This window comes from Hipposideros armiger, unplaced genomic scaffold (genome assembly GCF_001890085.2).
Source record: "Hipposideros armiger isolate ML-2016 unplaced genomic scaffold, ASM189008v1 scaffold_128, whole genome shotgun sequence".
Classification (NCBI taxonomy): domain Eukaryota; kingdom Metazoa; phylum Chordata; class Mammalia; order Chiroptera; family Hipposideridae; genus Hipposideros; species Hipposideros armiger.
Genome location: NW_017731478.1, coordinates 2,478,743 through 2,505,325, shown reverse-complemented (window position 1 = coordinate 2,505,325; position 26,583 = coordinate 2,478,743). Strand labels below are relative to the sequence as shown.

The following is a 26,583-nucleotide window of genomic DNA, read 5'->3' as shown; positions in this document are numbered from 1 at the left end:
CCACCATCGAACAGGCAATCTTGTTAGGAGCACGTGCTCTCACCAGCTGAGCCATCCTGCCACCTGTTGGCAGCTCAGCAGCAGTTCAGCTCGGGTGCAGCGTCACTGGCCCATGTGGGAATCGAACCAGCAACCCTGTTGCTCAGAGGTCGTGCTCTTAAGCAAACTCTTAACCAACTGAGCCACTTGGCCAGTCCCCCAGTGGTTAGTTCTTAACCAAACACTGCAAGGCCTCAAAGGTGCCTCGTCCCAGGAGCCCTCACTTCCTGTTCTGTCCCTTCTGCTTTTGTCCTCTACAGCCACCTCTGCTGGTAGCAAATATGGGTCAGGACTCACAGCAGAGAGAGTGGCCTATGAATCCTGGGCTTCCATGTGAGGAAGCTTTCAATTATAGAAAAGTTTGAGGTTCTTTTTCCCCCTTAAGGAAATAAAGAGGCAGGGACAGTTTTCTGTTTTGTTTTTTCCTGGAACCACCTGCCTGGCTAGACACCAGGTTCTTGGAAGAGAACAAGGGTTGGTTTTGCCAGATCGTGGGGCCTAATATGCTGTGGTATGTACTCGGCTCTCCAGTCTGGTCTAGAAGCAGCCCCCAACCCCCCACCTCTCCCACCCTCCAGGCTCTGGCCATACTGTGTGTTCTCCACTGCCTGGACAAGGGCCATCTTGCTCACCTCCCGGCCGTTGCATTCCAGGCAGAAGGAACGGCCTCTCCCCCTTTTCTTGGGTTAGCTAAAGCTTCCTTATCTCCTAGGCCTTAGCTTAGATGCCACCTCCTCCAGAAAGCCCTCCTGACTGCTCAGGCTGGTCCGTTATGCCGACTGTGTGCTCCCACAGCCTTCTGCTCTTCACGACACTCAGCACACCGGCAGGACTCGTGCCTTAGCAACGTGTGTGCTCCAGAGGGCAGGGGACCTCAACTGCCTTGGCCGTCCCTTTCCTAGTTCTCAGCACATCACGACACAGAGTAGGTGCTTAATACCCGTCAGAGGAGTTAATGAGAAGCAAATGGTTCTGCAGATACATGGAATTCAGGGCGGACTTTTGCCCAGGTCTTGGTTCTGTGGTATTGAGAGTGGGTGCAAGGGCGTCACCTTTTTCCTCCTGGAGAGGAGGAAGAGCCACATGACAACAGGGGCATGCGCAAAAGAGGACTTTTCAAGTCAGGAAGTGTTAAAAATCAGGCCTTTCGGTAATAATTTAAATCATTGAGGTGGTTATTAATATCTTACATTTATATTTTGCTTTAGGGTTCACCCATTGTGTGTGTGTCTGTGTGTGTGTGTGTGTGTGTGTGTGTGTGTGTGTGTGTGTACACATTTAATCCTTTTTAAAACACTCTGGAGGCGATGTTATTAATTCTGATCTTACCTAGGACATGTGTGCCAGGAAAGTTAAGTGACCATAAAGTTCCTAGTTAGGACTTGATTATGAAACAGAGGCTCTAAAACACTGGCTATGGGCTGTTGAACTTGGGGGAAATCTGAGCAGTGTGGGGCTGGGTTAGAAGTACCTAACTAGAGAGCTGGGGAGGAAGAAAGTATGTGACTGGTGTGAAGCCCCTAACCCTTTGAGGCTGCCGCTGTCTGTCTGTCCCTCCGATTCTGAGACGATGTGCTATGATGTTTTCATGGGGGGTGGGGGTGGGGTCACACCTTCTGGCCGGTGTGATTCTGTGATTCCCAGCCAGGCTTGGTGCTGGGTCGGGTGGGGGTAACCATGAGGTTTTGCCAGGTGCTCAGCCAGACCTTTAGCTTTGTAACGGCCCAGGTTTGCAGGTTCGGGTAAGGTTGACTGTTTGGGCACTGTCATTGAAGATCTCAGCTGTTGTGACTGTTGGCACATCTCTGCTCGTCACGTGAGCTTTCTGAGTGGGTTTGGAGAAAGGGCAGTGCTGTGACCTGTGGTCAGGAGGACCCCGAGAACCTGCTTTGGTATGGACCAAAAATAATGCCTTGCCCATCTCAAGCAGTCTGGAAAAGGGAAACCCTCTGCCAGCTGCTCGGAGGTGGCCCCTGGCACAGCCCTTGGGAAACTAACCTGAGAAGGCTCTGCCACCAGGGAGCGTCCTTTGCTTGCTGTTAGCTTGCTTTGCAAGGGCTCTTGAACTGCTTAACGAAGAATTATTACATGAACCCCTGCTGTGTGCCAACTTCTTGCTAAGTGCTTAGGGAGTGACGCCTAAAGGGCCCTCTGTGGGAAGCCGAGTCCAGTGGAGGGAGGTGTGGGTACAGACGGTGCTGTGTGGGCTGTGGCTGAGGGCTGTCTTCGAGGTTTGAGCAATGCTCAGGGAACCCTGAAGGAATCGGCAGCATCCTGGGAGAGCCCAGCGCCGGCTCGGAGGACATGGTGTCTGAGCAGTGTTGAAGGATGAGCAGGTGGCCAGGGCGCAGGGAGCTCTAGAAGGAGTGAGGACCGCGTGTGCTGAGGCCTGGGGTAGGACAGGGCCCTGCAGGTTCTAAGGCCAGTGGGACGTTTGGGTACCTAGACTGTAAGTGCTTCCTGGGGACTGGTGGCAAAGGAGGTGAGCTGAGACCAGGTTAAAAGAACTTGGCTTTCATTCAGTGGTCAACAGATTTCTTTCTGTTTTTCCAGCTTCGTTGAGGTATAATTGACATGTGACATTGTGTGCATTTAAGATGTACAGTATGATTTGAACCTCTTATATTGCAAAATCAACAGATTTCTTCTTAACTTTTAATTATGGAAAAATGTAAAGACGTGCAGAAGTAGACAGAATAGGATAATGAACCCTGTGTACTCTCACCTGTTAACAGCCCATGATCCGTCCTGTTTCCTGCACACCTGCCACCATCGCCACCAGTCCCTCCTCCAGCCCCTCCTACTCCATATCGCTGGAGAAATCCCAAAGTGACTTGTATATTCATCAGGTCCTATCCTGTGGCTTATGATGGATTAATCCGGAGTTCCAGGGTCTGGGGTGAATCTGGTGGCACTTTTTAATTTCATTTCGTTTTCAGAGGGACTGCTGAGTTTCCCCTCTTCTTGCCTTTCAGTGGGAAGTTGGTGTCTCCAAAGTGGAAGAATTTTAAGGGCCTGAAGCTCCAGTGGAGAGACAAGATCCGTCTCAACAATGCCATCTGGCGGGCCTGGTACATGCAGTGTAAGTGGGGCCTGAGCTGGGGTCCCAGGGCCTTGTCAGGGCTGCCCCCCAGGTTCTTCCACCTGGAGGCCATGGCACCCCGGGCCCCTTAAAGCAGCCTCTCCAGGGCAGTGTGCAGAGATAGGACACCCAAGCCAAGTCCTGGTGACTGGACCCTGCTCGGCCGCCAGGCATGGGGGGGCCATCCAGGGGGTCCGTGTCGTGAAGGTGCCTGTCGTCTGCAGGAGACACATGTGTCAGCCCGTTGCTCACAACATTGCGCCCACTGTTACAACCCGCTTGGGCCTAGTGTCGTAAAGGCAGAGGTGGCGGGAGGGGCCGGTTCTTTTCAGGGGAGCCTGGAAGGTATAGCAGAGGGGTGACATCTGAAGAGTCGGAGCAGCTCCAATTTTCAGCAGGTCAGAGAAGGCGCAGGTCCCAGCCTCTCCTGCCTCCAGCTGGCTTGCGGTTGGTGGGCCTGGTGACTTCTGCAGGCCATCGGCGTGCTTGGGCCACCCTTGTTAGGCTGGCGTTTCTCTCAATGGGCCGGACCCCCTTTCTTACCCACGTCTTACTGACCGATCCTTTCCCTTTAACTGGGACCCCTTTATTTCTCTGACATCTCACTTTCCAAGGGAAGGAAAAGGAAAGAACAGGTGGGAGGGTCCCCTCTGAGGGGAGGGGTGTGGACAGAGGGGTGGGGCTCCTTCAGGGGTCCTGTCGCAGTGATGACATCTTATCCCCTCTCCACCCAGACCTGGAGAAGCGCCAAAATCCTGTGTGCCACTTTGTCACCCCACTGGACGGCTCCGTTGAAGTAGATGAGCATCGCCGGCCAGAGGTACTTGGCCCGTGACATGGGTGGCTGGGAAAGGAACGCGCCGTCACTCGGAAGGAGACGACTCACAGAGGGCTGGGAGTGAGGGTGGGCTTCCACAGGGGGCGACCACAGGGCAGGGTATGGGGCTTCGTTGTCCTGTCAGCTGCTGTGACCTCGGGAAGCCACCAGGATGTTGGGAACCGTGGCCTCTGACACCCCGCAGAGGCTCCCCCTGCTGGGAGTGGGCTGACCCAGGGGCTGAGGGACCCTCCAGGCGGGACTTACCCTCCCTTTCCTGTGACAGCGATGTTTCCCTGGAGCTAAAAGTGAGGGATTTGGGCTCCTTACGCGGCAGACATCGCCAACAATTAAAGAATGAGCTCGAGATCTTTATACACAGGGAGGGAAGGATGTTGAAGGAATAGTAAATGAAAAAAAGTGGAAGCCGCACCGCAGTATCTTAGTACCTTTATTCAGAAGTCTCTTCCTGGTGGATTCCTCTGGGGAGTGGGGGTCATGCGAGGAGGAGCGGAGGCCCTTCTTTCCTTTACACGCTCCTGCATTGTTTTGCTTTTGTCCAAGCAGGTCTTACTGCTATGATGAAAAGGGGGTGGGGAAGGAATTGGAAAGCAACCTAATGCAAGACAGTGTTAAGTGGTCGGGCATGGTCTGGTACTAGACATTAAGGAATATAATTTCGTCAGGTCTGGTCATTATAATGCATTATTCACAGTGAAGATTCTTCACTGTCAGAGACACACAAGAAAGTGTTTTCAGGTGAAATGATGTGGGACCTTGATAGGACAGGGTTCTGAAAGTGAGGGGCGCTTTCTGACTGAGGCAGTTGTGACTTCCTTGTCACCAGAACTCTTCAAGGCTCTGGTGGCAGGGACGCATGCCCCCCGTAAGGGAAGGTTGAACTAGGTACTCGTGGAAGTCACTTTCCACCTGAAGCTCCAGCCACTCGTCTTTACCTTTGAAAATGCAGCGGAGGCTACTGGAAACGGGCCCGTGCTGCTCCCCCTGGGTCTGTGTGGGGCCCCTTAGCGCCGGGACGGCTGGCTTCCTCTCCGCTGCCCAAGCAGTCCGTCCAGACCCTCGGGGCCATGCCGCCAGAGTCCCCCTTGGTTATCGTAGGTCATGAGGTGAAAGCACATCTTCAGTCAGAGGCCGCCTGTAGCCCAGAAGAGGGAGACGCTTTATGAACGAAGTTGTAGGCACAGGGTGGGGTTCTCCAGGCTGACTTCCAGCCCAGAGTCAGACGCTTCTGTGTTCACGGTGACTTCTGCTCATCACCCAAGACACCATCTATTCACCCTGACCTGCTCCCCTCTTCACAGGCCATCACCACGGAAGGGAAGTACTGGAAAAGCCGCATTGAGATCGTGATCCGGGAGTATCATAAGTGGAGAACCTACTTCAAGAAAAGGGTATCCATCTGGCTTGGTCTCCAAAAAGATCATGTTTGGGGAGCCCCCATAGAGACGGGAGGGGACCTCGTCTGTGTTGAGAGCACTGGCCCTGAGTCTGTGGCTCCATGGCAGCCTGGTCGCTCTGTTTGTGCTTGCAGCTTCTCTAGCTGTGGGCGGGGCTGCGTGTCCCACTAACACTGGCTGGGAATCTCCTCTGTGCCCCCATCGGCCTGGGGACGGCAGGGGGCAGGACCCCTTTCCCTGCCCGCGTCCCAGACAGAAGAGGCCGAGATGCTTCCGCAGTTCATGCACTTTTAGGGAGGACAGGCTGCAGGTCTCATCCCCTCCCGGGGCCCCTGGTGACCACCCTGTCCCTGCTTTTCTCCACAGTTACAGCAGCACAAGGATGAGGACCTCTCCAGCCTGGCTCAGGTGAGTGAGCTGGGATTGTGAGGACCCTCAGGGGAGCAGCCCCCCTTTTGACAAGAAGCAGCATTGACTTAGGTGGCCCGACAGTTAGCCTTGCAGCAGAAGGTGGTGGGGACACAGGCTCTCCCTGCGGCTTGAGGAGAGGCTATCTCCTTCCCACATGAGGGACACAAAAGGCTAAGGAAACCGGGCAGTTCTCTCTTCTAGGGGGGTCCCCACATTCCTCCACCACTCACCTCATCTACTGTACAGCAGCCCCTGCAGCTCTGTAGGATAGGGGAACATGTGTCCCCACGTGACAGGCCGGGAACTGAGTCCACTGTCGCCCCTTCGCTTTTTCCCTCGCCCTCTATTGGTGGTAGGATGATGACATGCTTTATTGGCACAAACACGGGGATGGATGGAAGACCCCAGTCCCCATGGAGGAGGACCCACTGCTGGACACAGACATGCTCATGTCAGAATTCAGTGACACTCTCTTCTCCACGCTCTCCTCACACCAGCCGGTGGCCTGGCCCAACCCACGGGAAATAGGTAACCCACCCCAGATCCTTGACCTGGAATGCGCAGCTGGTTCCCTTCTCTGCCAGCCCCGTTCTGGGCCATCTCTGAGCTGCTGTGCGTCATTTGTTTAGGGCAGGCAGTAAGGAGGAGAATTGGCTAGCCTCACTGACATCTGAGGGCCACATGCGCTGACTGGGTGGGGACTGCCTGTGGTACCTCTGGGAGAGCACAGCAGCGGCTGTGCTGAACTGATTTCACATCTCTGATTCTGTCCCCTTGGCGGAAGATGTGTGCCTAGGCCAAGTGTCAGGGCCTGTGACTCACTCTAAAGTCAGAAGCATTCCTGGGCATGACCTTCACCTGGCAGCATTCAGTGGTCTGGTGAACCCCTCAGGGAAGAGTCCACAGACTAAAATTAGACGGGGTCGGTGGGGGAATCTCTGCAGAGCTGTTCACGGCTCCCTGGGAGTGTCCATTCCTAATACTCATTTACCTTTCTTGCAAACACATTTTTCCTCCCTTCTGAGGGTAGAGAATGGCCATGAACCCACAAGACAGTCAGAGTCCCTGCCAGCTGCCTACATTCCTCCTTGGAAGAATCTAGAATGTGAGCAGGGCCAGGAAGATCCGTTGCAGGCCTTGCGACTTTGTCTGAGAAGGCAAAGTGAGGCCTCCGTCTCTTCTCTGACTCTTACAGCACATCTGGGAAATGCGGACATGATTCAGCCGGGGCTGATTCCTTTGCAGCCCAACCTGGACTTCATGGACACTTTTGAACCTTTCCAGGGTGAGGACATGGAGCAGAGAGAGCCTGGCTACCGGCACCCCCTTTGCCCAGGACGGTGGACTGGTGCCTCCCTTTCACAGAGGGCACTGTTAGAATGGGCAGGGCATGTGGGGAGGACTTAGAATTTTTCCAGAGCTACTTCCTTTTTTGGTTGTAGCTACAAGGCCTGGGAAGTTTCTCTGGCATAACTCTAACTTAAGGAAATGGCTATTCTCATTGTCTCTGAGACGTGTCTCGGAGCCTCTGGTTTGGCCACGGCTGTAAGCTGTTCTCCCTCTAGACAGCAGAGGGCGCTGAGGACACGGCCACCTCCCAGCAGTTTCCAGCAGTTAGAACTGGTCCTTGAGCTCCCGCCACTGTAAGAGCAGGTGAAATGCCAGGCCTGGGAGCATTTCAGAGCCATCGTAGTTGCCAGCATGTGCGGTCCCAATCAGAGGGCCTCTTCCTGCAGCGTGACCTGTGGGAAGAACACCCTTTCGCCATTATTCCTCTGGGTTAGGTGGGGTTCAGTGCCTGGTTTGTCTGCACCTTAGTTCAGGGAAGTGATGGACACACATAGCTCAAAAGCCCCTGATATTGTCTTTCAGACCTCTTCTCTTCCAGCCGCTCCATTTTTGGGTCCATGCTGCCTGCACCTGTCTCAGTACCTGCACCAGATTCCAACAGCCCACCTGCTCAGGTAGAGGGAGCTGGGGGGAGGGACATGGGGCTGGTCATCAAGCCTCTGCAGCCAGGGCGAGGCTAATGAGATGACCGCGCAGTCACACGCAAAGTGCTGGGGTTGCTAGATCTAGTGCCAAACACACGGAATTACTCTAGCCGTCCTTGAAAGCACCCTATATATCCATGATCATGGTGGGAGACTGTCTCACGCTCCTGCCAAAGGCTCCAAATGACGTGTATGCAGCGAGCTCAGCTCTGAGCGGTTAAGACGGGCTTAGCAAGACACCAAACAAAAACGTGGACCGCTAAGAAAAAGTTCTGTGTATTCCTTGTACTTTTTACTCAGCAGTCAACACAAGCTGGGGTTGTAGGACTGAGTCAGGCAGGGCCCTTTGCCCTGACAGGGCTCTCAGGCTGGCGCCCGTGTCCAGTTAGACACCAGTTACCTGGCCCCATCTCCTTCCATCTGGCTCCAGGAAGAAGTTCTTCTACAGAGACTAAGATCTGAACAATTGATTCCTTAAAGCGTTTCCCTTTTAGGAAGAGGTGACCTTTCTAGAAGTTGATACATGAAACTGTCCTGAGGGAACCCCATGAGCAGCTGCTATCCAGGCTGCTTCTGCTCTGTAACAGAAGATGGCAGGGACTTTCGGGGGACCCCTGCTGGACTCCAGAAATAAGATATTCCCAGGCCGAGAGCCAGCTGTGTGCAGACAGTCGCTTTGTCTGAGCCCAGCGTTATCACTTAGTTCCTACTGGAAACAAGACGCCTGCCGACACCTGGGCAGACACAGATCCATTTCCCCAGATTAGCTGTCATGGGACGGGGCAGTCGCATTTGTCCTTTCTGCCCAGGGCTTCATCTGAGGTGCCTGGCAGACAATGTCGGGCTTTGTGGTGTGTCGCACTAGAAATTGACGAGTTGTGTGGCCACAGCGTTTGTTCCTCACTTCCTTCTCTCCCCTTCTCAGGAGAACACCCTGCCAGCCACTGCCCTCCCCACCGTGAGCCTTCCTGACAGCCTCATTGCGTCCCCTGCAGCCGCTGCCCTGGACCCCACAGACAGGCCGGACTGTGAACACGCCGCCCGGCCCGGGGACCCCTTTATCCAGCCCGCAGACTTCGGTCCCTCAGCACCGCCCCTGAGTGTCCCACAGCCGTTCCTGCCCGTCTTCACCATGCCCATGCTCTCGCCCAGTCCCACCCCGGCGCCAGCTTCCCCGGCTGTGCCATTAGTCTCCCCTCCTGCCACTACCCTGAACCCCCCGACTCCACCCACCTTCCTGCAGCCACAGAAGTTTGCTGGAGTCAGCAAGCCGCCCGTTGTCATCACCCACACAGCCTCTGCCACCCTCACGCACGATGCCTCTGCCACCACCTTCAGCCAGAGCCAGGGCCTTGTCATCACCACCCGCCATCCCACCCCCTCAGCCTCCCCCTCCCCCTGTGGACTGACACTGTCTCCAGTTACCCGGCCACCAGCTGTGGGGCCTCCCCAACCCCGTTTAACTTTTATGCACCCTAAACCTGTATCCTTGACTGGAGGGAGGCCCAAGCAGCCCCACAAGATAGTGCCTGCTCCTAAACCAGAGCCTGTGTCCTTGGTACTGAAGAATGCTTGCATCGCCCCAGGTGAGTCAGGGAGGGCGTGTGACCCACCCCTCCTCTGGGTTTTCCCCTGTCCCCAAGGCTTACAAACTCGTGACACACATTGAGATGTAAAAAAAGTTATGAAATACTACATGTGTGCGACCTAGTCTATTTTCTGTGCTATGTTGTTCTTTTAAAGTTAGTCTCAACTCAGTTTGGAAACACTTGGTCCCCATCATCTCTTTCCTGGATGTGTAACCTATCCCCTTCAAGGAGAAGTTATAAAAAATGCCAGGTGCCCTGGTGGCTTTGTCTTTCCATGCCCTGTGGCGAGGGAAGCTGTCTCCATGGCAGCCAAGGGGTCGCATGTGTTTCCTGGGGGCCCTTACAGCTTGGGGTTCAGCACCAGGAGCAGGCCCCCCACCCTCACCTTTGTCCTTGTTCCAGCTGCCGCATTTTCAGGACAAGCACAAGCAGTGATTATGACGGGCCCTCTGAAGACAGAAGGGATGTTGGCCTCTACCGTGTCCCAGTCCAACGTGGTCCTGACGCCTGCTGCCATCGCCAGGGTGAGGGACGGACCTCAGCATCATAACCCCCGCGTGGGCCCTGCTCTTGGGCAGCCCTCCCCTGACATGACTAGTCAGGGTGACCTCTGTCTCCTGTGTCACCCCAGGCTCCTGGAGTTGCGGAGTTCCACAGTGGCATCCTGGTGACAGACCTCGGCCACGCCACGAGCAGTCAGCCCACGCCCGTCTCCCGGCTCTTCTCTCCAAGCACAGTGCCGGAGTCCCTGGTGAAGGGCGAGCAGGCCCCGGTGCCCGGGGGCAGTCCCCAGGTCTCTGCAGGTGCCAGTGAGTGCTCACTCGGGGGACAGTAGGGCTTCGTAAGGGGAGTGGGCGGGCTCCTCCTGGGTTGGGGAGGCCGTCCATGGGTGCCTCAGGACTGCGCCTGGCCTTGTGGGCATGCAGTGAGGTGACAGAAGCCTGCCGATAACCCCGGCTAGGAAAAAGCTCAGCTCGGGCGGACAGACCACAGCAGGGGAAAAGGAGCAGGCATGCTGCAGTGTCGGCAGCTAGAAACTCGGGGAGACACCAGTGGTAACCTCCTTCAGAAAGGCCTGGCTCTGAGCTGCCAGCCTGATCCAGGAAAGGAGAAAAGGAACCGGGGAGTCCTTGTGGATAATGCCTAGAAAACATTAGCCACAGAAGCCACCCAGCTCTGTCCCCATGTCAGCGTGGTCAGCCCTTACAGTTTGTCAGCCCTGCGCATCTGTCAGCTCGTTTCCACGTGGGGGCCTTTGGTTAGGGAGTCAGTCAGGGTAGTACTGACCTTGCCCAGCGATGCCTGACCACCTAGGAGCTAGGAGGTCAGGGGTAAATGATTTGCCCAAAGTTATGCCGCTGGGGCTTAACTTCCTCTCAGGAAGGCGAGCCAGTGTCCTGTGAGCATGGCTGCTCCTGGAGTCTGCCAAGAGCTGTGTTCCGTCTGCCTCGGGCAGACGTGAGAAGGAAGGTCTCTGCTTACAGGGATCAGACAGAGGGACCTGTCCAAGGACAGCTTTTGAAGAATAAAGACCTCCAGGCTGGAAAGAAAGATGCAGACTAGTAATGTGACAGTCCCCTAAAGTCACATACGGAAGGGCTTTGGAGACATCACCTCGTCCATTGAGGCTCAGGACACAGGAAGTGAGAGCTGTGCTGGGCACTTGAGAGAGGGAGTAATCCAGTAGAGGAAATGAACTTGAGGCATCGTGTACAGTAGGGCTGAGGGGCTTCAGAGGTGTCTTCCTGGGAGATGTCCCCTGAGAGATCGTGGTGAGAGATCCGCAGCGTGGCCACCAAGGTCACGGGGTCTCCCCGTCACGCTCTCCCTGGGTAACAGAGGGTTTTTATTGAAGTCTGGGGGATGGGTAAGATTGAAAAAAGACAAGAAAACATATCTGTAGAGTTTAAAGAGCAAACGTAGAACACCAGGTAAGAACCTTATAGGCACTGTGGAGACTTTTGCCTCCAGGTGGCTTTGTAGGAGGCCATCAGACCTCCTCTCAAAACTCCCACGTCCTCCGAGACCTGTGACTGGCAGAGCTCAGGCTGCATTCTGCTCCACATTTGGCTAGCCCACGTCGGGCCTCCCCCAGGCCTGACAGAAACCCCTTCGGAGGTTGGCAAGGATTTCTCTGGGTTTTGCTCTGAAGCCACTATGGGAGATTCACGATGGGTTTACAGGTCTTGGGACTTGCTGGGGTTTCCCTTCATGGGTGAGGCTGAGGCTAGAGCAGCCTCGCCAGGCCTGCCTCTCCAGCGCTGTCCCTAAGAAGGGTCTCTGTTCTTCTCAGGTCGAGACGGCCCAAACTCAGGGCAGGCCTCTCCATGTGCGTCAGAACAGAGCCCCAGTCCTCAGTCTCCTCAGAACAACTGCTCAGGGAAATACTCTGCAGACCCCAAAAATGTGGCTGCTTTAAAGGTATCACATGTCTCTCAGGTCTTGGTTCTCTAGGAAGGGTGGGGAGGCAAGGAGGAGGAGACTATCAGGGGACCTTTGGGACAGCTGCGTCCCTTACTAAGGACACTGGAAAGGACACTGGACACTCGGCCGGTGTTGCCGCGGGCTGGGTTAGCACTGGAAGCACGGGTGCCTGCTGCTGTCTTCTGGAGCCTAAGCACGCTCCTCCCACCCCAACCCACTCCCCGGCCTGTGAAAGGAACATGGAGTCCTGTAACGTGGGAGGAAGCGGCAGCTGCAAGAACTGGGACAGCAGAGGAGAGGCTTGCGGGTGGCTGGGAAGTGCCGAGTCAGCAGCGTTCTTCTTGCCAGTAGTTGCAGGGCCTTGCCCTCCAGCTTCCTGTCACCCCTCCTGCCACATAGCTCTGTCCCCAGCAGGCAGCAGCAGGTTGGGAGGGAGGGGATGCAGCCCCAGGTCCGCCGTGACGGGTCGCTTCCCCAACAGAACCGGCAGATGAAGCACATTTCAGCCGAGCAGAAGAGGCGCTTCAACATCAAGATGGGTTTTGATACCCTGAACAGTTTGATCTCCAACAACTCCAAGCTGGTGAGCCGCCGGGGGCATGGGATCCGGGGGACAGGCCAGCCGGCCGAGTGCTCCCTGCCATCGGGCGGACTGCAGGCGCGTGGCTGTGCGCTGACGCCTGCCTGCCCGCAGACCAGCCACGCCATCACGCTGCAGAAGACGGTGGAGCACATCACCAAGCTGCAGCAGGAACGCAGCCAAGTGCAGGAGGAGGCGCGGAGGCTGCGGGACGAGATCGAGGAGCTGAATGCCACCATCATGTGAGGCACTGATGGACGCCCTTGGCGGCAGCACTTTGCTTTTTGTCATCTTCCCCTTCCCAGCCCTCCTCGGGCCTGTGGTGACCCGACAGCAGGCTGGCCCTGCCCGTTCCGGCCCCCAGGGTCTCCAAGCTTCCTCTGACTTCCTGTCATTTCAGCTCCTGCCAGCAGCTGCTCCCTGCCACAGGAGTCCCCGTCACCCGGCGCCAGTTTGATCACATGACCGACATGTTTGACGAATATGTGAAGAGCCGGACCCTGCAGAATTGGAAGTTCTGGATTGTATCTTTTGGTTTTCTTTGCCCCCCACCCCAAAACCAGCACACCGAACCAGCAGACATCCACACTCTAGTTCCTTCAGAAAGATTCTCTTAAGTGGTTGTCGTTGAGTTCATCGAGACAGGCAGTGCTAGCTTCTGCATCAAGACAGGAGGTCTGGCCAGGCCCACATGTGGAGTGAGACTGTCATTGGTGACCGCCCAGGCTCGGGGCTTCCTGGGGAGGCGGAAGAGGCCAGCGTTGCTGTCTAGTCCCTTGAGAAATAAAGATAATGCCAGAGCCACTCGCAGAAGCGATAGTGTGGAGAGGAGGTGGGATCTAGTCTAACACGCCCTGGTAGCCAGCAGTCAGGAGGGTCAACACCACCCCTGTGACCGAGGGGAAACGGAGGCTTACAGGCCAAGTGGCAGAGCCCGGACTGAAACCAGTTCCCCCCAGGCTGAGTCTGTGCCGCAGACCTTGAAGGCCGCCATGAGGTGCTGGGCCTTGCCTCTGGGGCCAAGGCCTCCCTCACCTGGCCTTCTGATGGCACCAGGGCCCTGGCGGGGAATGGCTCCTGCCTTGTCACTCCCCACCTAGCCACCACTCTGCCTCAGAGCAGACGTGGTGGGTGGGCTGCCACCCGGCCTTGGGTCTGACAGACAGAGGAGCCGGTCATGCTAAAGGACAGAACCGCCCCAGCAGCCCTGACAGGGCAGGTGGCACTTGTGCACTCGAGTGGGTGGTTCTGAAAAGAAGAGGGTGGCACCCCTCTGGCTCCCTGCTTTGCTGTTCTGATGCTGAGCTCTGGCCCTGATCTCTTAACCCTGGCGAGTGGCAGCTGGGATGAAGCGGGACCCCTGGTCAGGTGGCACATTCTCCACCACCAGGCTGAGGCAGGGGGCCTGGGGACACTGCCCGGCTCAGGGCACAGAGAGGTGGACCTCGTGCCTCTACTGAGCAGCTGCCGGAGGTGATGTGGGGGGCCTGCGCGGGGTTAGAGCTGCAGGCTGGTGTGTGATGCGAAAGACAAAGTCATCTCCATACAGATGGCTTCTACCTGCTGCTCTGCGGCTTCCGCTGCTGCACCAGGATGCATTCCAGACCAAAGAGACATCCCTGTCCCTGCCTCTGGCCTGCTCAGTGGTCAGGCATAGTCAGGTAGAGCCGCTGTAGGCCAGTGTAAGGGCCGCCTCCCTAGTCCAGGGCCCTCTCCTCACCGTCTGTGCACAGCTGCTTGCCAGTCCCCAGGGAAGCTGCTCGCAGGCCCGCCTCCTCGCTTTCTTTTTCTTTAACTCACTTGCCATGCAGTTCAGTGTCATCATCAAGCCGCTGTTTGAGTCCTTCAAGGGGATGGTGTCCACCAGCAGCCTGGAAGAACTGCACCGGACGGTGCTGTCCTGGCTGGACCAGCACTGCTCCCTGCCCATCCTCAGGCCAAGTGAGTGGGCGGGCGGCCGCACGGGGTGCTGGGGCTGAGGCTGTCATCCTTCATGCTCAGGGCCCTTCGCTGCAGAAAACCCCGTCCCTGGGGCCTGCGGATGGTGCCATGCAGGGGCCCTGAGCCAGCAAGGCCCGCTGCAGGTCGGAGAGCAGGCCTCCCAGCACCTGTCCGTACCTTCCTACCATCTCTGTGTGTGTCCGTTTGATCAGATCCAGCCCACATTTATTGAGTACTTACTGTTCACCAGGCCTGTCTCTGTGCCTTCAGATGGGTTTTCTTGTTTGGTGCTTATAATAACTAACAAAGCTATGCCTGCGATTGAGGTTATGGAGGCGTAGCGTTCACAGTGGCGGATAAGCGGGAAGAGCTTAGCATTCCCACCTATGCAGGATAGAAGTAGGATTTGGGGTGTTATCCTACAGGCGGTGGTGTGAGCGCCCCATCGGCACAGAGCCTTTCTGGGGCTCATCCTTGGGTCGAGCTCAGTGCCTCCCGTCTTGGCGAGTACGAGAACCACCACGGCGGTTGTGTGAGACCGCGTGTGCTGTTCACTGTAGGCTGGAAGCTGCACCTGTGCTGTGCCCTCAGGCTAACGTTCCCTCCTATCTTCCAGCGGTGCTGAACACCCTGCGGCATCTGAGCACCAGCACCTCCATCCTCACAGACCCATCCCGGCTGCCAGAGCAGGCTGCAGAGGCCGTCACCAGGATTGGCAAGAGATCGGGGGAGTCTTAGCAGCATCAGTGGGCATGTGGCCGCACGAGATGCCCTGGGGATCCTTCGCTGCCCGTGGACAAGTGGCCGCGCCCCACGCCTCTCCTGACTCAGAGCCCCAGGGCCTCGCTCCGACTCCGCAGGCCCACTGGGCCGCTGGGGCACCGCACTCAGGTCTGAAGCAGGGTCAGTCCTGCCAACAGCAGTAGCCCGTCTGGGGACCCCTTGCTGTAAACTCTCACTCAGCGACCTCAGTCACAACCTCCCCTGCCCTTGGGGCAGCCCAGTCTTGGTCTGCTGGTGGCCTGGGGACCCCTGGCACCAGCATGGGGAGTAGGCGGGGCACCAGGAGGCGACACTGCTCCTGGAGTTAGAAAACCGAAGGGTCCCTTCCTGGTTCCTGTCTGTCGCATCCTGGGCAGTTGTGCTGCTCCGGCCCGCCCGCGGGGAGTTGGGAGGCATCTTTCTTCCTCCCCAGACTCTGACCTTGTAGATGGACTTGGACAAGTGCTCAGGCTTACGCATGGTCAGAACCCACGTGTGCAAAAGCAGAGGCCGTGAATGCACACGGGGCGAGAAGGAAAGCACAAACAATGCAAAGCTGCCGCTCTGGCTGGAAAACCCTCCGGGGCGGTGTCCTCATCTGTTAGATTTAGGTCCCCTTGGTGTGACTTGAAAATTATGATGGGGACTCGGCCCAGGGCCTCACCGGGCATCAGCTCACAGCGTGGCACTTCCACCCTTGCTCTCCACCTGCTTCCAAGCTCAGCCTCGGAGGAGCCAGCAGTGTCTAAGGGACATGCACAGCCCTGAGGGCGCAGCATTTGAAAGGCCAGACTCCACGGTGCTGCCGTTGTTCACCCGGGAGCCCCAAACCATCATAGTTCTCGGACCAAAGACGTCTGCACACCCACAGGCTGTCCTGTCCTGTGTTTGGAGGAAGGAAATGAATGTTGACAGGCAGCCTCTGCTGTGTCTCAGCGTTGCTCAGATCAGACAGTGGAGCATGACCCTCGGGGCCGGTGAAGGTGGAGGACATCTGGGGGGCAGCAGGCTGTTTCCGAGTGTGGGAATCGTAGTGGGGAGGGTCGGGGGAAGGCATGGCCCGAGGGGATCCAGGCCCCATCCTCGGCGTATCTTCAGGAGTAGCTGCAGGTGGAAAGACAAACCAACACTCAGGAAGCCCGGCCAGGGGTACCTCCTTGAAAGAATGTGCTTTTATCATCCTGCTGTGAAGTTCAGAGGGCCAGCTGGCTGTCCCCTATCTTCCCTGCCAGAGATGGAGACGGGACAAGCAGTGCTGGGCAGGCCAAGAGTCTTGGGTGAACTTTGAGGGGGCTCACGAGCCATGTGAGGGGGGAACCACCGCTACCTCCTGAAGTTCCGATCCGTTCGGAGGCCAGCCCTGCTTCAGCCGTGGGTGATGGAGGGTGGATGGGGGTTCTCTCCCAGTGCCGGCCGTGCCACCATCTCTGCCGCAGGTCACTGACCAGTCGCCTGCAGCCTGGTCCATGCTTTGACCCCATATGAGAGCTGTGTCGCGGCCCCCCTCAGCCTCCCCAGAGAATGTGTTTACAGGCCTCCCGGATCCCTGTCCTGAGAGGTGAGCACAAGACGAGGCTGGGCTGGCTCTTAATTTCCACTGGGATGTGGTAAGGGACTCCACCTTTGCCCCCAGGGTGAACATGAAGTCCCCTTCAAAAGGGGACTACCACCGTGGTCAGCCCCACTAGAGTCAAAGGGAAAAAGGAAAACGTGAAACGTTCCCAGCTGTGAGAGCTTGTGGAGGGTCGTGGGCGCCGGCCCCGGCCCCAGATCCTGTGCCTTTATAAACCGCGTATGTAGGTGGCTTGGCCCAGCCTAAACCTCTCCTAAATCAATAGCTTTCCCCCCACCCACCCCTTGCTGGGAGTCCTTTTTTAAAAACTCCAGGGGATATAAAATTGGCCTCTTTGGCCTACCTCTCCTTCCCTCTCTCCCTTTTGCTAAATTAATGTTCATGATTCTGTTTTGTTCGATATTTAAGGCTGTTAGGTTGTGTGTGACTTTGAAGGGTGCGTGTGTGTCTGTCTGTGTGTCCCAGCTGACTGGTAACTAGATGCATGTTTTTGTTTGAGACATTTACTTAAATCCATTTCTCTTGGTGCTTGCCATTACCATGCCTGGAGGGCCACAGAGCTGTTGTCCCTCTTACTGCAAAGTAATTGTTTCTTGTCCTGACGTTTTCTTGCGGAATCTTGCCTGACGAACCTGCCAGACACAAGGGCTTAGCCTCGAACTCCACCCTGGAGTCCCCAGCCGGGGCCTGGGATACCGAGGCCACTCTGCCAGCGGCCTCCAGCGGACGCTGACCGTGGCGCTGTGATTTGTTTACACTCATTGTCACCCCTGCTCCTGTTCCTACACCCATAAAAGAAGCTAAAATGCTGACGCTTTGGGGGATAAGAAAAACCAACCCGAAAAGAGAAAAAGATGCTCTGGCGCAAACCCTGCAAGCGTTTCTGTGAAATCTCTCTGTGCCATCAGCTGCCTTCACGCTGCTGCTTGCTGTTTCACAATGAGTGGGGACAGAGCCGGTGCCACCGCGGGGCTTTCTGGAAATTGAAAGACCTGTCCCTCTCGTCTCCGGTGGGTTACACACCAACTGTCACCCCCTCAGAAGGTGGCAGATCCACAGCCTTGGGAGCAGTCCCCATGGCAGAAGTTAGTACTGGGTGTTGTCGAGGAGGAGGCAGTGGCGCTGGGCAGTGGCAACCCCAGCTCGGCCGTGTGGGAGGGGTGGTCAGCGGTTGCCCGTGTGTCGTCGGGTACCCAGCTTTCTCTACTTCCTGTTCTTGTGACCTGACCCCTCTTCTCCTTTCTAGAGATCAGGCCTGAAGGTTTTTCTGCTGTGGCTGATAGAAATATAAACTTAGGTTCTTAGGGGACACAGGACCCCAGGGTGGTGCCGAACCCCTTTGTCCCGCCCCAGGTGAAGGGGTGCGGTGGTGAGTGACGTTGCCTGATCCTGGCAGACCCACCACCTGGAGGGGTCACACACTCCCGCCTCCACATGCAGTCCTGGCTGGCTTCCCACCTAGCAGGCTCGTTGTTGTCTCCAGATGACAAGTTTTCACTCGTTAGAGTGGGGCTGGACTGTCCTTTGGGCCTGTCAGCCGTGGCCAGCAGACTCTCAGGACCAGGCCCCGCGCTGTTTGACCCTGCCTCAGTTTGGTTCTTTTATGTCACTGGCTGCAGATAGGCTTGGAACCGTGCCTCATCACCCCTCAGCAGTCCCTTCCCCTCCAGTGGTCACCTGGTTCCTCGGTGGCCTGTCCACTGCCTGAGGCCCCCTCAGGGTGTAAGTTGGGGCGCTTTCTGCCATTCCCTAGAGACACCCTGCTTCCTATTAGCGCTTTGCCAGAGGTGAAACCCGCCCACCGCCTGCAAGGACTTAACTTTGCAAAGCGTGTCCTTGGCTGAGGCCTGGCAGGGAAGGGAGTGGGGAGAGTCCTATGGTGGCACGTGGAGCCCCTGCAATGCCCGGGCAGCGGCAGGCCCTGCTTTGGCCCAGCACCCTGATGCCTCCTCGTGTAGTAAAGAGGATTTTCCCCACACCTGCACACGGGTTAGGGGACAAGAGAGCGAGGCTGGAGGGCACAGAGCTTGGAAGCTCAACACATGTTTGTGCCGATCAGTGGCTGCCTTGGCCTTGGTCTGCCCAGCAGGCCTGTGGTCGGAGGGGCTCGGGGAACAGGGAGAGAAGCCTTACGACCCCCCCGCCCCCGCCTCACCCCCGTCCTCCACACTGGTCAGCTGCCCGGCTTTCTTTCCCTCCTGAGGACGTGGCTTTCCTGCCTCCGCCCCGGGGGCTTGCGAAAATCAGCTTGAGAAAGAAAAGGGAATTTTTCATGTTGAATGTTGACCTTGCTCTGTGTGCATGTACCCGTGTGCTTGCCCAAGCCTGTGTGTGTGAGCCTGTGTGTGTGTGTTTACTTAATGGAATTTTCTCTCTTGTGAAATTCCTTTCCAATTATGTAGCAAAATTCACCTCCGTCTCCCAGTCGAGCTTTTGGTTTCACAGTCAACCCTGGGCATCGCTGATGTGAAGGATTCTCTGCTGGGTTTCTGAACAGAGACGTGCTGCTCTCAAGAGTTGGGGTTGTGGAGGGTTGGGAGAAACTGAAGTTTATACATTTCCGTAGCGTTTACATCCTGCAGTTAAAAGGTATGAAGGGCTCGGCCCTGGGAGCCATGACTCCCAGGCCGCGTTCTCGCAAGGGAGCTGGAACGCGCCTTTCCCGCACAGCGCCTGCTGCTTCCGTATCTGAATTTTTCCACGCAGCCTGTGAAAAGAAACCGTATTATTTGCTTATGTGGTAACAGCACGGCCGAAACACCACATTCTCTTCCAGGTCTCGGTCTGTTATGTAAATGACCCGTTTTTCTCTGCAGTGAGCTTTGGTGATTGTCAGGTCCCCTTAGGAGACAGGGACCCCTTAGTATCTGAAAAACAATCCAGGAAGAGCCTTGTCCATCGGAGGCTCCCTCAGGCCTGCGTCGCCCAGAACACGGCCTTTTCTGCTCCGCTGTCGAGAAGCACACCTCCACCAGCTGTATTCAACACTACAATGCTGTTTGAAAACTATATTTGCATCCAAGACAATAAAAATCCGTATTTTTTGGAAAAGCCTGTGTGGTGTGTGGTGGTCAGTGCTACCCTGTTAGGCTGTGGAGGAGATGACAGGAGATGAGGACAAAGCTTGCTCCTTCTAACCTGGGGGTGTGGCTCAACCCCAGAGAAGGCGTTGCGGGAGGAGAGAGGCCCACGGCAGGAGGGGGTTCTGGAGGTGTGTCCAGGAAGACAGGTCCTCCGAAAGCAGCCTGTGCTGAAAGGACCCGTTACACACCAGTGTGACAGGTCTGCCCATTCTCTCTCCAGAGTTGGTGCTGCAGGGCTTTGCCAGGGGCACAGTTGAGTGGTGCTTGTACAAACTGCCTGTTTCCACACCTGCGAGGTGGGCATACAGCCCCTGCCCTGCACACTTTCCAGGGTGGCTGTGAGTTCACAAAAGCACGTGTGTCACGGTGCTCTGTGACCCATGAAGCATGGCACGTATGAAAGTGGAGGTTATCGTCCGTATGGCTGGCCCTGGGGCTAAAAGAGTTCTGGTTGTGATGGCCCCAGGAGGCTGTAGTTTGCTAACCCGTTGACCCAATAGCATAGATGGAAGATGCTGGAAAGTTGACCTGTGTTGTATTGAGAAGATTTTGATGATCACTAATCTGGAAGCTTTTCTGTGTTACATACCATCTTCCTGAACCCCCACCTCCCCCACCTGGCTCTTCGTGCCTGGGCTCGGTGACTCGACAGGATGAGCCATGTGATCCTCACAGGCTGCTGGCCCCTCTGCGGAGCTGCTGGCTGTCACCCAACAACTGCCCAGACCTAGATCTCTTTACTAAAGGGCAGGGGGTGGCTACACAGGCTCTTGTCTGATCAAATCCCCATGCCTCCCCCAAGAACAAAGTTCATGACACAGGACAAGTTTTGGGGCATTGAGAGCTGGGGGCCGGAGAAAGAGGTGAGTGGTCCAAGAACTCCTTTGGGCTAGAAGGAGCTTGATATCTTTGAGCTAAGCAACAGGCATCTGTTCTTTATAATTTCTCGAGCCCAGCGCCATGTTACGTGTGGAACCTCAAAAGGTGCTTGGGCATCATCTGGAGAAAAAGGTAGAGTCTGGACAGGCTGGGAGGGGCGGGGCAGAGTGTCCAGAGGGAGCGAGGCCAGCACACTGTCAGGCGTGGAGCCACCGCAGGGAGGCACACGCCTGGGGACAGCTCTCAGGTTGGTGGTGTGGTTCGTCCCATTTCATAGGGGAAGAATCCGAGTCGTTCCCAAGGTCGCTAGGCAATGCGAGAAGGCTAAATGGTCATTTTTATCTTCTAAGTGGCCTCTCCATGCACCAAATCTGAGGGTTACCCTTGATGTCCTCCCCTCCCCTCCTTCACCTCCCCCAACACCAAGCCTTGTCAAGTTTGTCTTCTAATTTTTTCCAAAGATAATCACCCAGTTTTCTCCACCCCCCTGCCATTACACATGCCCACGTCGCCATCGTTTCTCAACCAGTTCCCGCAATGGTGTCCGCCAGCCCACTCTGTCGTATAGTCTTAGCTTACGGTAGCGTGAGCTTGAAAAAGTCCGAGTCTAGCCATGTCACTCCTCAGTTCTTCAAGGGCTTTCCAGAGCGAGGCTGCCCCCTACAGCATCTCCCCCCACCCCCACCCCCAGCCCGCCCCTGGTTGGCCCTATCATGTTTCCAGATGTTTTTGCTCTTCACAGTTCTTTGAAAATAATCATGTTGTGCTTCCCTCTTCAGGTTGTTCCAGAAGCCTCTCTGCCCAAGCCTTTCCCACCTCCACTCCTTTTCCTGGCTAGCTCCTATTTCTTCTTCCGGTCTTAATCCTTAACCTAGGAAACCAGCCCTAATGTCCCTCCCCCCAGCGCACGGGTACATGCACTCGTGCCCACGCAGGTGAGCGCATGCAGGTGAGCGCACGCAGGTGAACGCACTCAGGTGAGCGCACACACGAAGTCAGGTCTCAGAGCACCTGTTTCCTCAGGGCACCAACCGTGCTTGTCATTGTCTAGCTTCTCCAGGTTCCGAGGCGTGTCAGGACAGGGTTTGCGGCCCCGTGGTCACTGCTGTGCCCCTACTCAACTCACACGCAGCAGATGCCCAGGTAACCTACAGCATGAGCCCCCAGCCCCGTGCCATTCTCCAGCCCAGCCGCCCTTCCTCACATCCTCGTCAGAGAGATGGAGAGTGTGGGAACCCTAGTAAGACTTCGGGGGGGGGGGATGGGGGCGACTGGCGTATGCAGATGTCAACCTAACATAGGCTGAACAAGGTTTAAAGGTTGACTTCTGCGATGACAGATTTAATATAAAAAGTCCACTTTAGTAATTTAGGTTGCAGTTTAGTAATTAGGTTTAGGTATGATAAGAATTCTCCCTAAATGGCATTTAAAAGCATTTCGTCCCGGATGTGGACTTGATTCTGTGGAGCCCAGCTTTTCTTCTCTAGTGGCTCTGGTTTCGGTGTCAAAATCTGAATTTAGCCTCATGGAGGGCAGTGAGATTTAGGAGCTTGTCCTAAATCTCAAGAAGTGTGCTTTTAGCTTTTTACTTCAGAAAACCTCCAGCAGGCACAGAAGCAGAGAGCACCATGTAATGAGCCCCAGTGCACCCCTCGCCCGCTCTGACGGTGACCAGTTCAGGGCCAGTTCCATTCTGTGTGTACCTCCCCACTGCCCCCCATTACTATGGAGCCAGCCCCAGACACCGTGCAGATCTCATCTGCTAACAGCAAGTGTGTTTTTAACGACCATTTCCAGAATCACACACATGCCTGCCACGTTGATCCCTTAGGCTTCCGAAGGCTGTGCGGAAGCTATAGAGTCACAGTTAATGAGAAACCGGGGGAATGGAGAGTTCTGATTGATCAGATTTTCTGTTTCACTGAATTATTAGCTAGAAAACCCGTTTTGTTTAAAGAGGGGAAAAGCTTTTAAGATAAGCGTCTCCTTTCCTGCCTTAATGGGTATGGTACAGCAAACAGTCTAATCTCTCCATCTAGTCTGACTGATTTTTCACTCCTGGGGGAAGTGACCCAACAGGGCCGGTGGGTTCCATTACAGATCTGCGGCGGGGGTGGGGCCTGATGCAGGAGCTAGCAGCCCAGATGCCAGCCTGTGATGGCCCCCGCGTCCCAGCCCACCTGTCACTTAACTGAGTGACTTCCACTGAGATATACATACTGCATCGCCTCCCCCAACACCGGCCATGAGTTAACCCAGTTTCCCCCTCTTTCCTCCAGTCTGTGATCAAGAACCACGTGCCAAAGGCTGAATTTGAAGTTGGCTCAGGCAACACAACAGGGACTGTACTGGAGAAATAACAAAATCTGTGAGTGATGGGGTGAGCACGGGGTGCATGAGATCATACAGGATTGGCAGGAGCCAGTGCTGGCAGGGGTTCTGGGCTGTCCCCGTGGGTAGGTGACACCTGAGCCAGGGGCCAGCAGGACAAGCAGAGTTAGCCAAGCAAAGAGGGGCAAAACCCCCAGAGAGAGCTCCTTCCACAGGCAGAAACGTTTACAAAGCTAACACCTCCGTGTGGCCCTATCTCCCCATTGGGGCTTTTTCTTCTCTCTTATCTCGTCTGTCTCTTGAAGTTTCCCCTTTTTCCAATTGACTCATTCCTCGCCACTCACAAGTTTCTCTCGAATTTCTCTACTTCTAACCAGCCTTTCTTTAACTTTCAACCTCCCCTGCCCCAAACTCATCCATCCCCAAATACAGCCTGATACGTGGCATTGCCGTCCACCCAATGGCTCAAGCCATAAACTCAGATGTTGCCCTGGTGCCGACCTTTCCTTCACTTCCCACCTTCACACTCTATCAGCAATTCCTGTCTGTGTTTCCCTCCCAGATCATCACAGACCCAGCACTCCTCCCCACCCCCACTGCCGTCACAATAATCCAAACTGCCATCGCCTCCCTGGGTGACTGTGTTATTCTCCACGGCTCATTTCTTGCTGCTTCTCCGTCATCTCCAAAGAGCTGCAATGAGCTTTTCAAAAATTTTTTTATTGGGGAATTGGGGGGATGGGAACAGTGCTGGGGAATTGGAGGAAGGGGAACAGACAAGTTGCTGTCGTTTTGTTCTTCAGTCTAGTTGTGGAGGATGTTGCTTCACTGGCCCAAGTTGGCACCATCATTGCGCTCTTCCCGGGCGAGGCAGATCAGTCGCCGGCTTCTGGACGGCCGCTCACTGCGGCTGCTGGCTGCTCACACTGGCTGCTGGCTACACACGGTAGCCCATGGCAACCCACTGCCACAGGGGACTGCAGACTAGCCATCGCCAGCGACTCATGGCAGCCCAGCTCCAGGTTGAGCTGTTGTTCAGCATCTTAGCTGTGGAGGGCAGTGTCACTGGCCCTCATATGTGGGATCCGAACCGGGGCCCTCTGGTGTCCCAAGCCAGTTCTTAACCATCGCGCCACTCAGCTGGCCCGCAATGAGCTTTTTAAAGACACTTACGACACACTGTTTGAACTGAGCAACAGCCTCTTGGGGCCTGAAAGTCTTCATCTATAAAATGTATCTAATGAGCACACCATCCCCGCCGGGATTCCATGGCCTGGTGTGTAGGGAACCCCTGTCCTGTTAGCTACTTTTGCTCTTCTTCATCTCTCTTCCCCAACAAATCAAATTGTCTTTCAAATTTCTCAGATTGTATTAATGCCACCGCAAAGGCCACCCCCCCCTTATAAATACCCTGGAGTCGTTCTGATCCTCGCTTCCCCACCACATCCTGCCCACTCCCTTTTCATTTGTCAAATCTTGTGCTGTGAATTCTTTCTCTGAAATGTCGCTGACTGTGGTCCCATTCCGTGCCGTGGACACAGCTGGTACAGGTCAGAGTTGAGTTATGTCCTAACAACTCTCCTAGCTTTGGTCTCGAAAGGTCAGGAAATAGCATTTAGCTTCCTAACACCCACCCCCTTTTCAAAACCTGCCCTCCTCCCAGCGCTTCAGAGCTTACTGCTTATCTAGACTAAAGCCCCCGGTCCTCAGCGTGCCAGTCATTACAGCACTAACCTCATCCCCCATGACTCCCCGTTACACAGCCCAGGCTCCAGGCCCCAGGCTTCTTCCTGCTGCGCCTGGGCCAGCAGTCCCTCCCCGGGAGGCCTTGTGCTTTCTGCTCTCTCTAGCCTGCCCTGGCCCACCCCACTTTGGACTTTGAACTACCACCAATGCTCCACTTCTGTCACTTGTGTCACATGCCACCTTCTGCTTGCTAATTATCAATACTGCATTCACATCCTCACCCCTTCTTACAGACAGGGATCACCTCGCATTTTATCAGTCATCTACCATAGCACAAAGCTTCTATGTCCTGGGCACTTATTTAGTAAGCTCGTGATTTAAATCATATCAACCCACTACCTGCCCAGAATGATGCAACAACCCTATGAAATTGGTGCTATTATCAACCCACTTCAGAGATAAGGAAGTTGAGGGTTAGAGAGTTACATAACTTGCCCAGTGGCGCCATCGGCAAGTTCAAACCTGAGCGTTTTGAATGTAGACGTGGGTATGTCTGAGTGTAAAGCCTGGCCCCTACCCCTGCGATAACAAGCGACATGGGCCAGCCCCATGCTGGGCATCTTCCATTATCCCATCTTTGTCCCCTAAAGACACTGTACGGCAGAGGTGGTTATCCTTATGTTACAAAAGAGAAAACTAAGGCTTACCTTTCATAATAAGAACATTCAACAAACTGGGAGTAGAGGGGAATATTCTCAACCTGATGGGGGCATCGATGAGAACCCCACAGCTAACATATTTAACGGTGGAAGACTGAATGCTTTCCACCTCAGACACAAACACGACAAGGACGTCTGTTCTCACCACTTCTGTTCAACACTGTCCTAGAGGTTCTAGTCAGCACAGTTAGGCAAGACAGAAATACAAGGCATTCTGATTGGAAAGGAAGAAGGGAAAATAGCCTCTATGTGCAGATGACATGATGCCATCTATAGAAAACCGAATGGGACACGCACACGCGTGCGCGCGCGCGCGCGCGCACACACACACACACACACATTACAGTCGTAATGAGTTCACCAAGGTCACAGGACACAAGACCAATATACAAAAATCAGCTGTGTTTCTGGACACTAACAATAAGCCATTGTATGTACAATAGCTTCAAAGAGAATAAAATACTTCGGAACAAATTTAATCAAGGAAGTGTAAGACTTTTACCCTGAAAACTACAAAACATTCTTTTGGAAAAGGGATGAAGTCCTGCGACCTGCTGTAATATGTGGATGAACCTCAGAAACATGATGCTGAGTGAAAGAAGCCAGACACAAAAGGCCACATATTGTATAATCTTATTTATAGGAAATGTCCAGAACAGGCAAATCCATAAAGACAAAGCAGACTAGGTTTGCCAGGGGCTGGGGGAGGGAGAGTAGGAGCGACTGCTTAATGAGTATGGATGGGGTGTCCTTTTGGGGTGATGACAACGTTTTTGAACTTAATAGAAGTGGTGGTTACACAACATTGTGATCATACTAAATGCCACTGAATTGTACACTTTAAAATGGTTAATTTTATGTTATGTGAATTTCACCCCAACTTAAAAAATGTTGAGGGCTGGCTGAGTGGCATGTTGGTTAAGAGTTGGCTTGGGATGCCAGCTCTGAGCAGCAGGGCCCTGGTTTGGATCCCACATGAGGGCCAGTGATGCTGCGCCCTTTACAGCTAAGATGGTGAACAATAGCTCCACCTGGAACTGGGCTGCCATGAGTAGCCAACAACAGCGTAGGCTGCAGTGGGGCTGGCCAGCAGCTGGTGTGAACTGCCGTGAGCCGCTGTGAGCCTCCGTGAGCGGCCATCCAATGGCCGGTGAGTGACTGCCTCACCCGGGAAGAGCGCAATGATAATACCAACATGGGCCAGTGAAGCGACGTCCTCCACAACTAGACTGAAGAACAAAAGGACAGCAACTTG

General features: G+C 55.1%; 1 protein-coding gene across 2 annotated transcripts in view; it reads left to right on the top strand.

Annotated features, from left to right (window-relative positions):
* Positions 1-19,780, top strand: part of MLXIP (MLX interacting protein) — a 57,126-nt gene extending 37,346 nt beyond the window's left edge. The window contains exons 2-17 of one of the 2 annotated variants that reach the window (XM_019648921.1): positions 3,015-3,121; positions 3,856-3,941; positions 5,261-5,350; positions 5,723-5,764; positions 6,124-6,295; positions 6,963-7,052; positions 7,640-7,731; positions 8,687-9,347; positions 9,753-9,874; positions 9,982-10,153; positions 11,644-11,771; positions 12,256-12,357; positions 12,469-12,596; positions 12,755-12,878; positions 14,166-14,295; positions 14,912-19,780. In XM_019648921.1, the coding sequence (XP_019504466.1) occupies positions 3,015-3,121; positions 3,856-3,941; positions 5,261-5,350; positions 5,723-5,764; positions 6,124-6,295; positions 6,963-7,052; positions 7,640-7,731; positions 8,687-9,347; positions 9,753-9,874; positions 9,982-10,153; positions 11,644-11,771; positions 12,256-12,357; positions 12,469-12,596; positions 12,755-12,878; positions 14,166-14,295; positions 14,912-15,033 (2,368 nt within the window). In that variant the 3' untranslated portion in view covers positions 15,034-19,780. Of the gene's footprint in view, positions 1-3,014; positions 3,122-3,855; positions 3,942-5,260; positions 5,351-5,722; positions 5,765-6,123; positions 6,296-6,962; positions 7,053-7,639; positions 7,732-8,686; positions 9,348-9,752; positions 9,875-9,981; positions 10,160-11,643; positions 11,772-12,255; positions 12,358-12,468; positions 12,597-12,754; positions 12,879-14,165; positions 14,296-14,911 lie in introns of both variants that reach the window. The other variant, XM_019648920.1, reaches the window with a different exon arrangement.
* Positions 19,781-26,583: the final 6,803 nt, after the last annotated feature.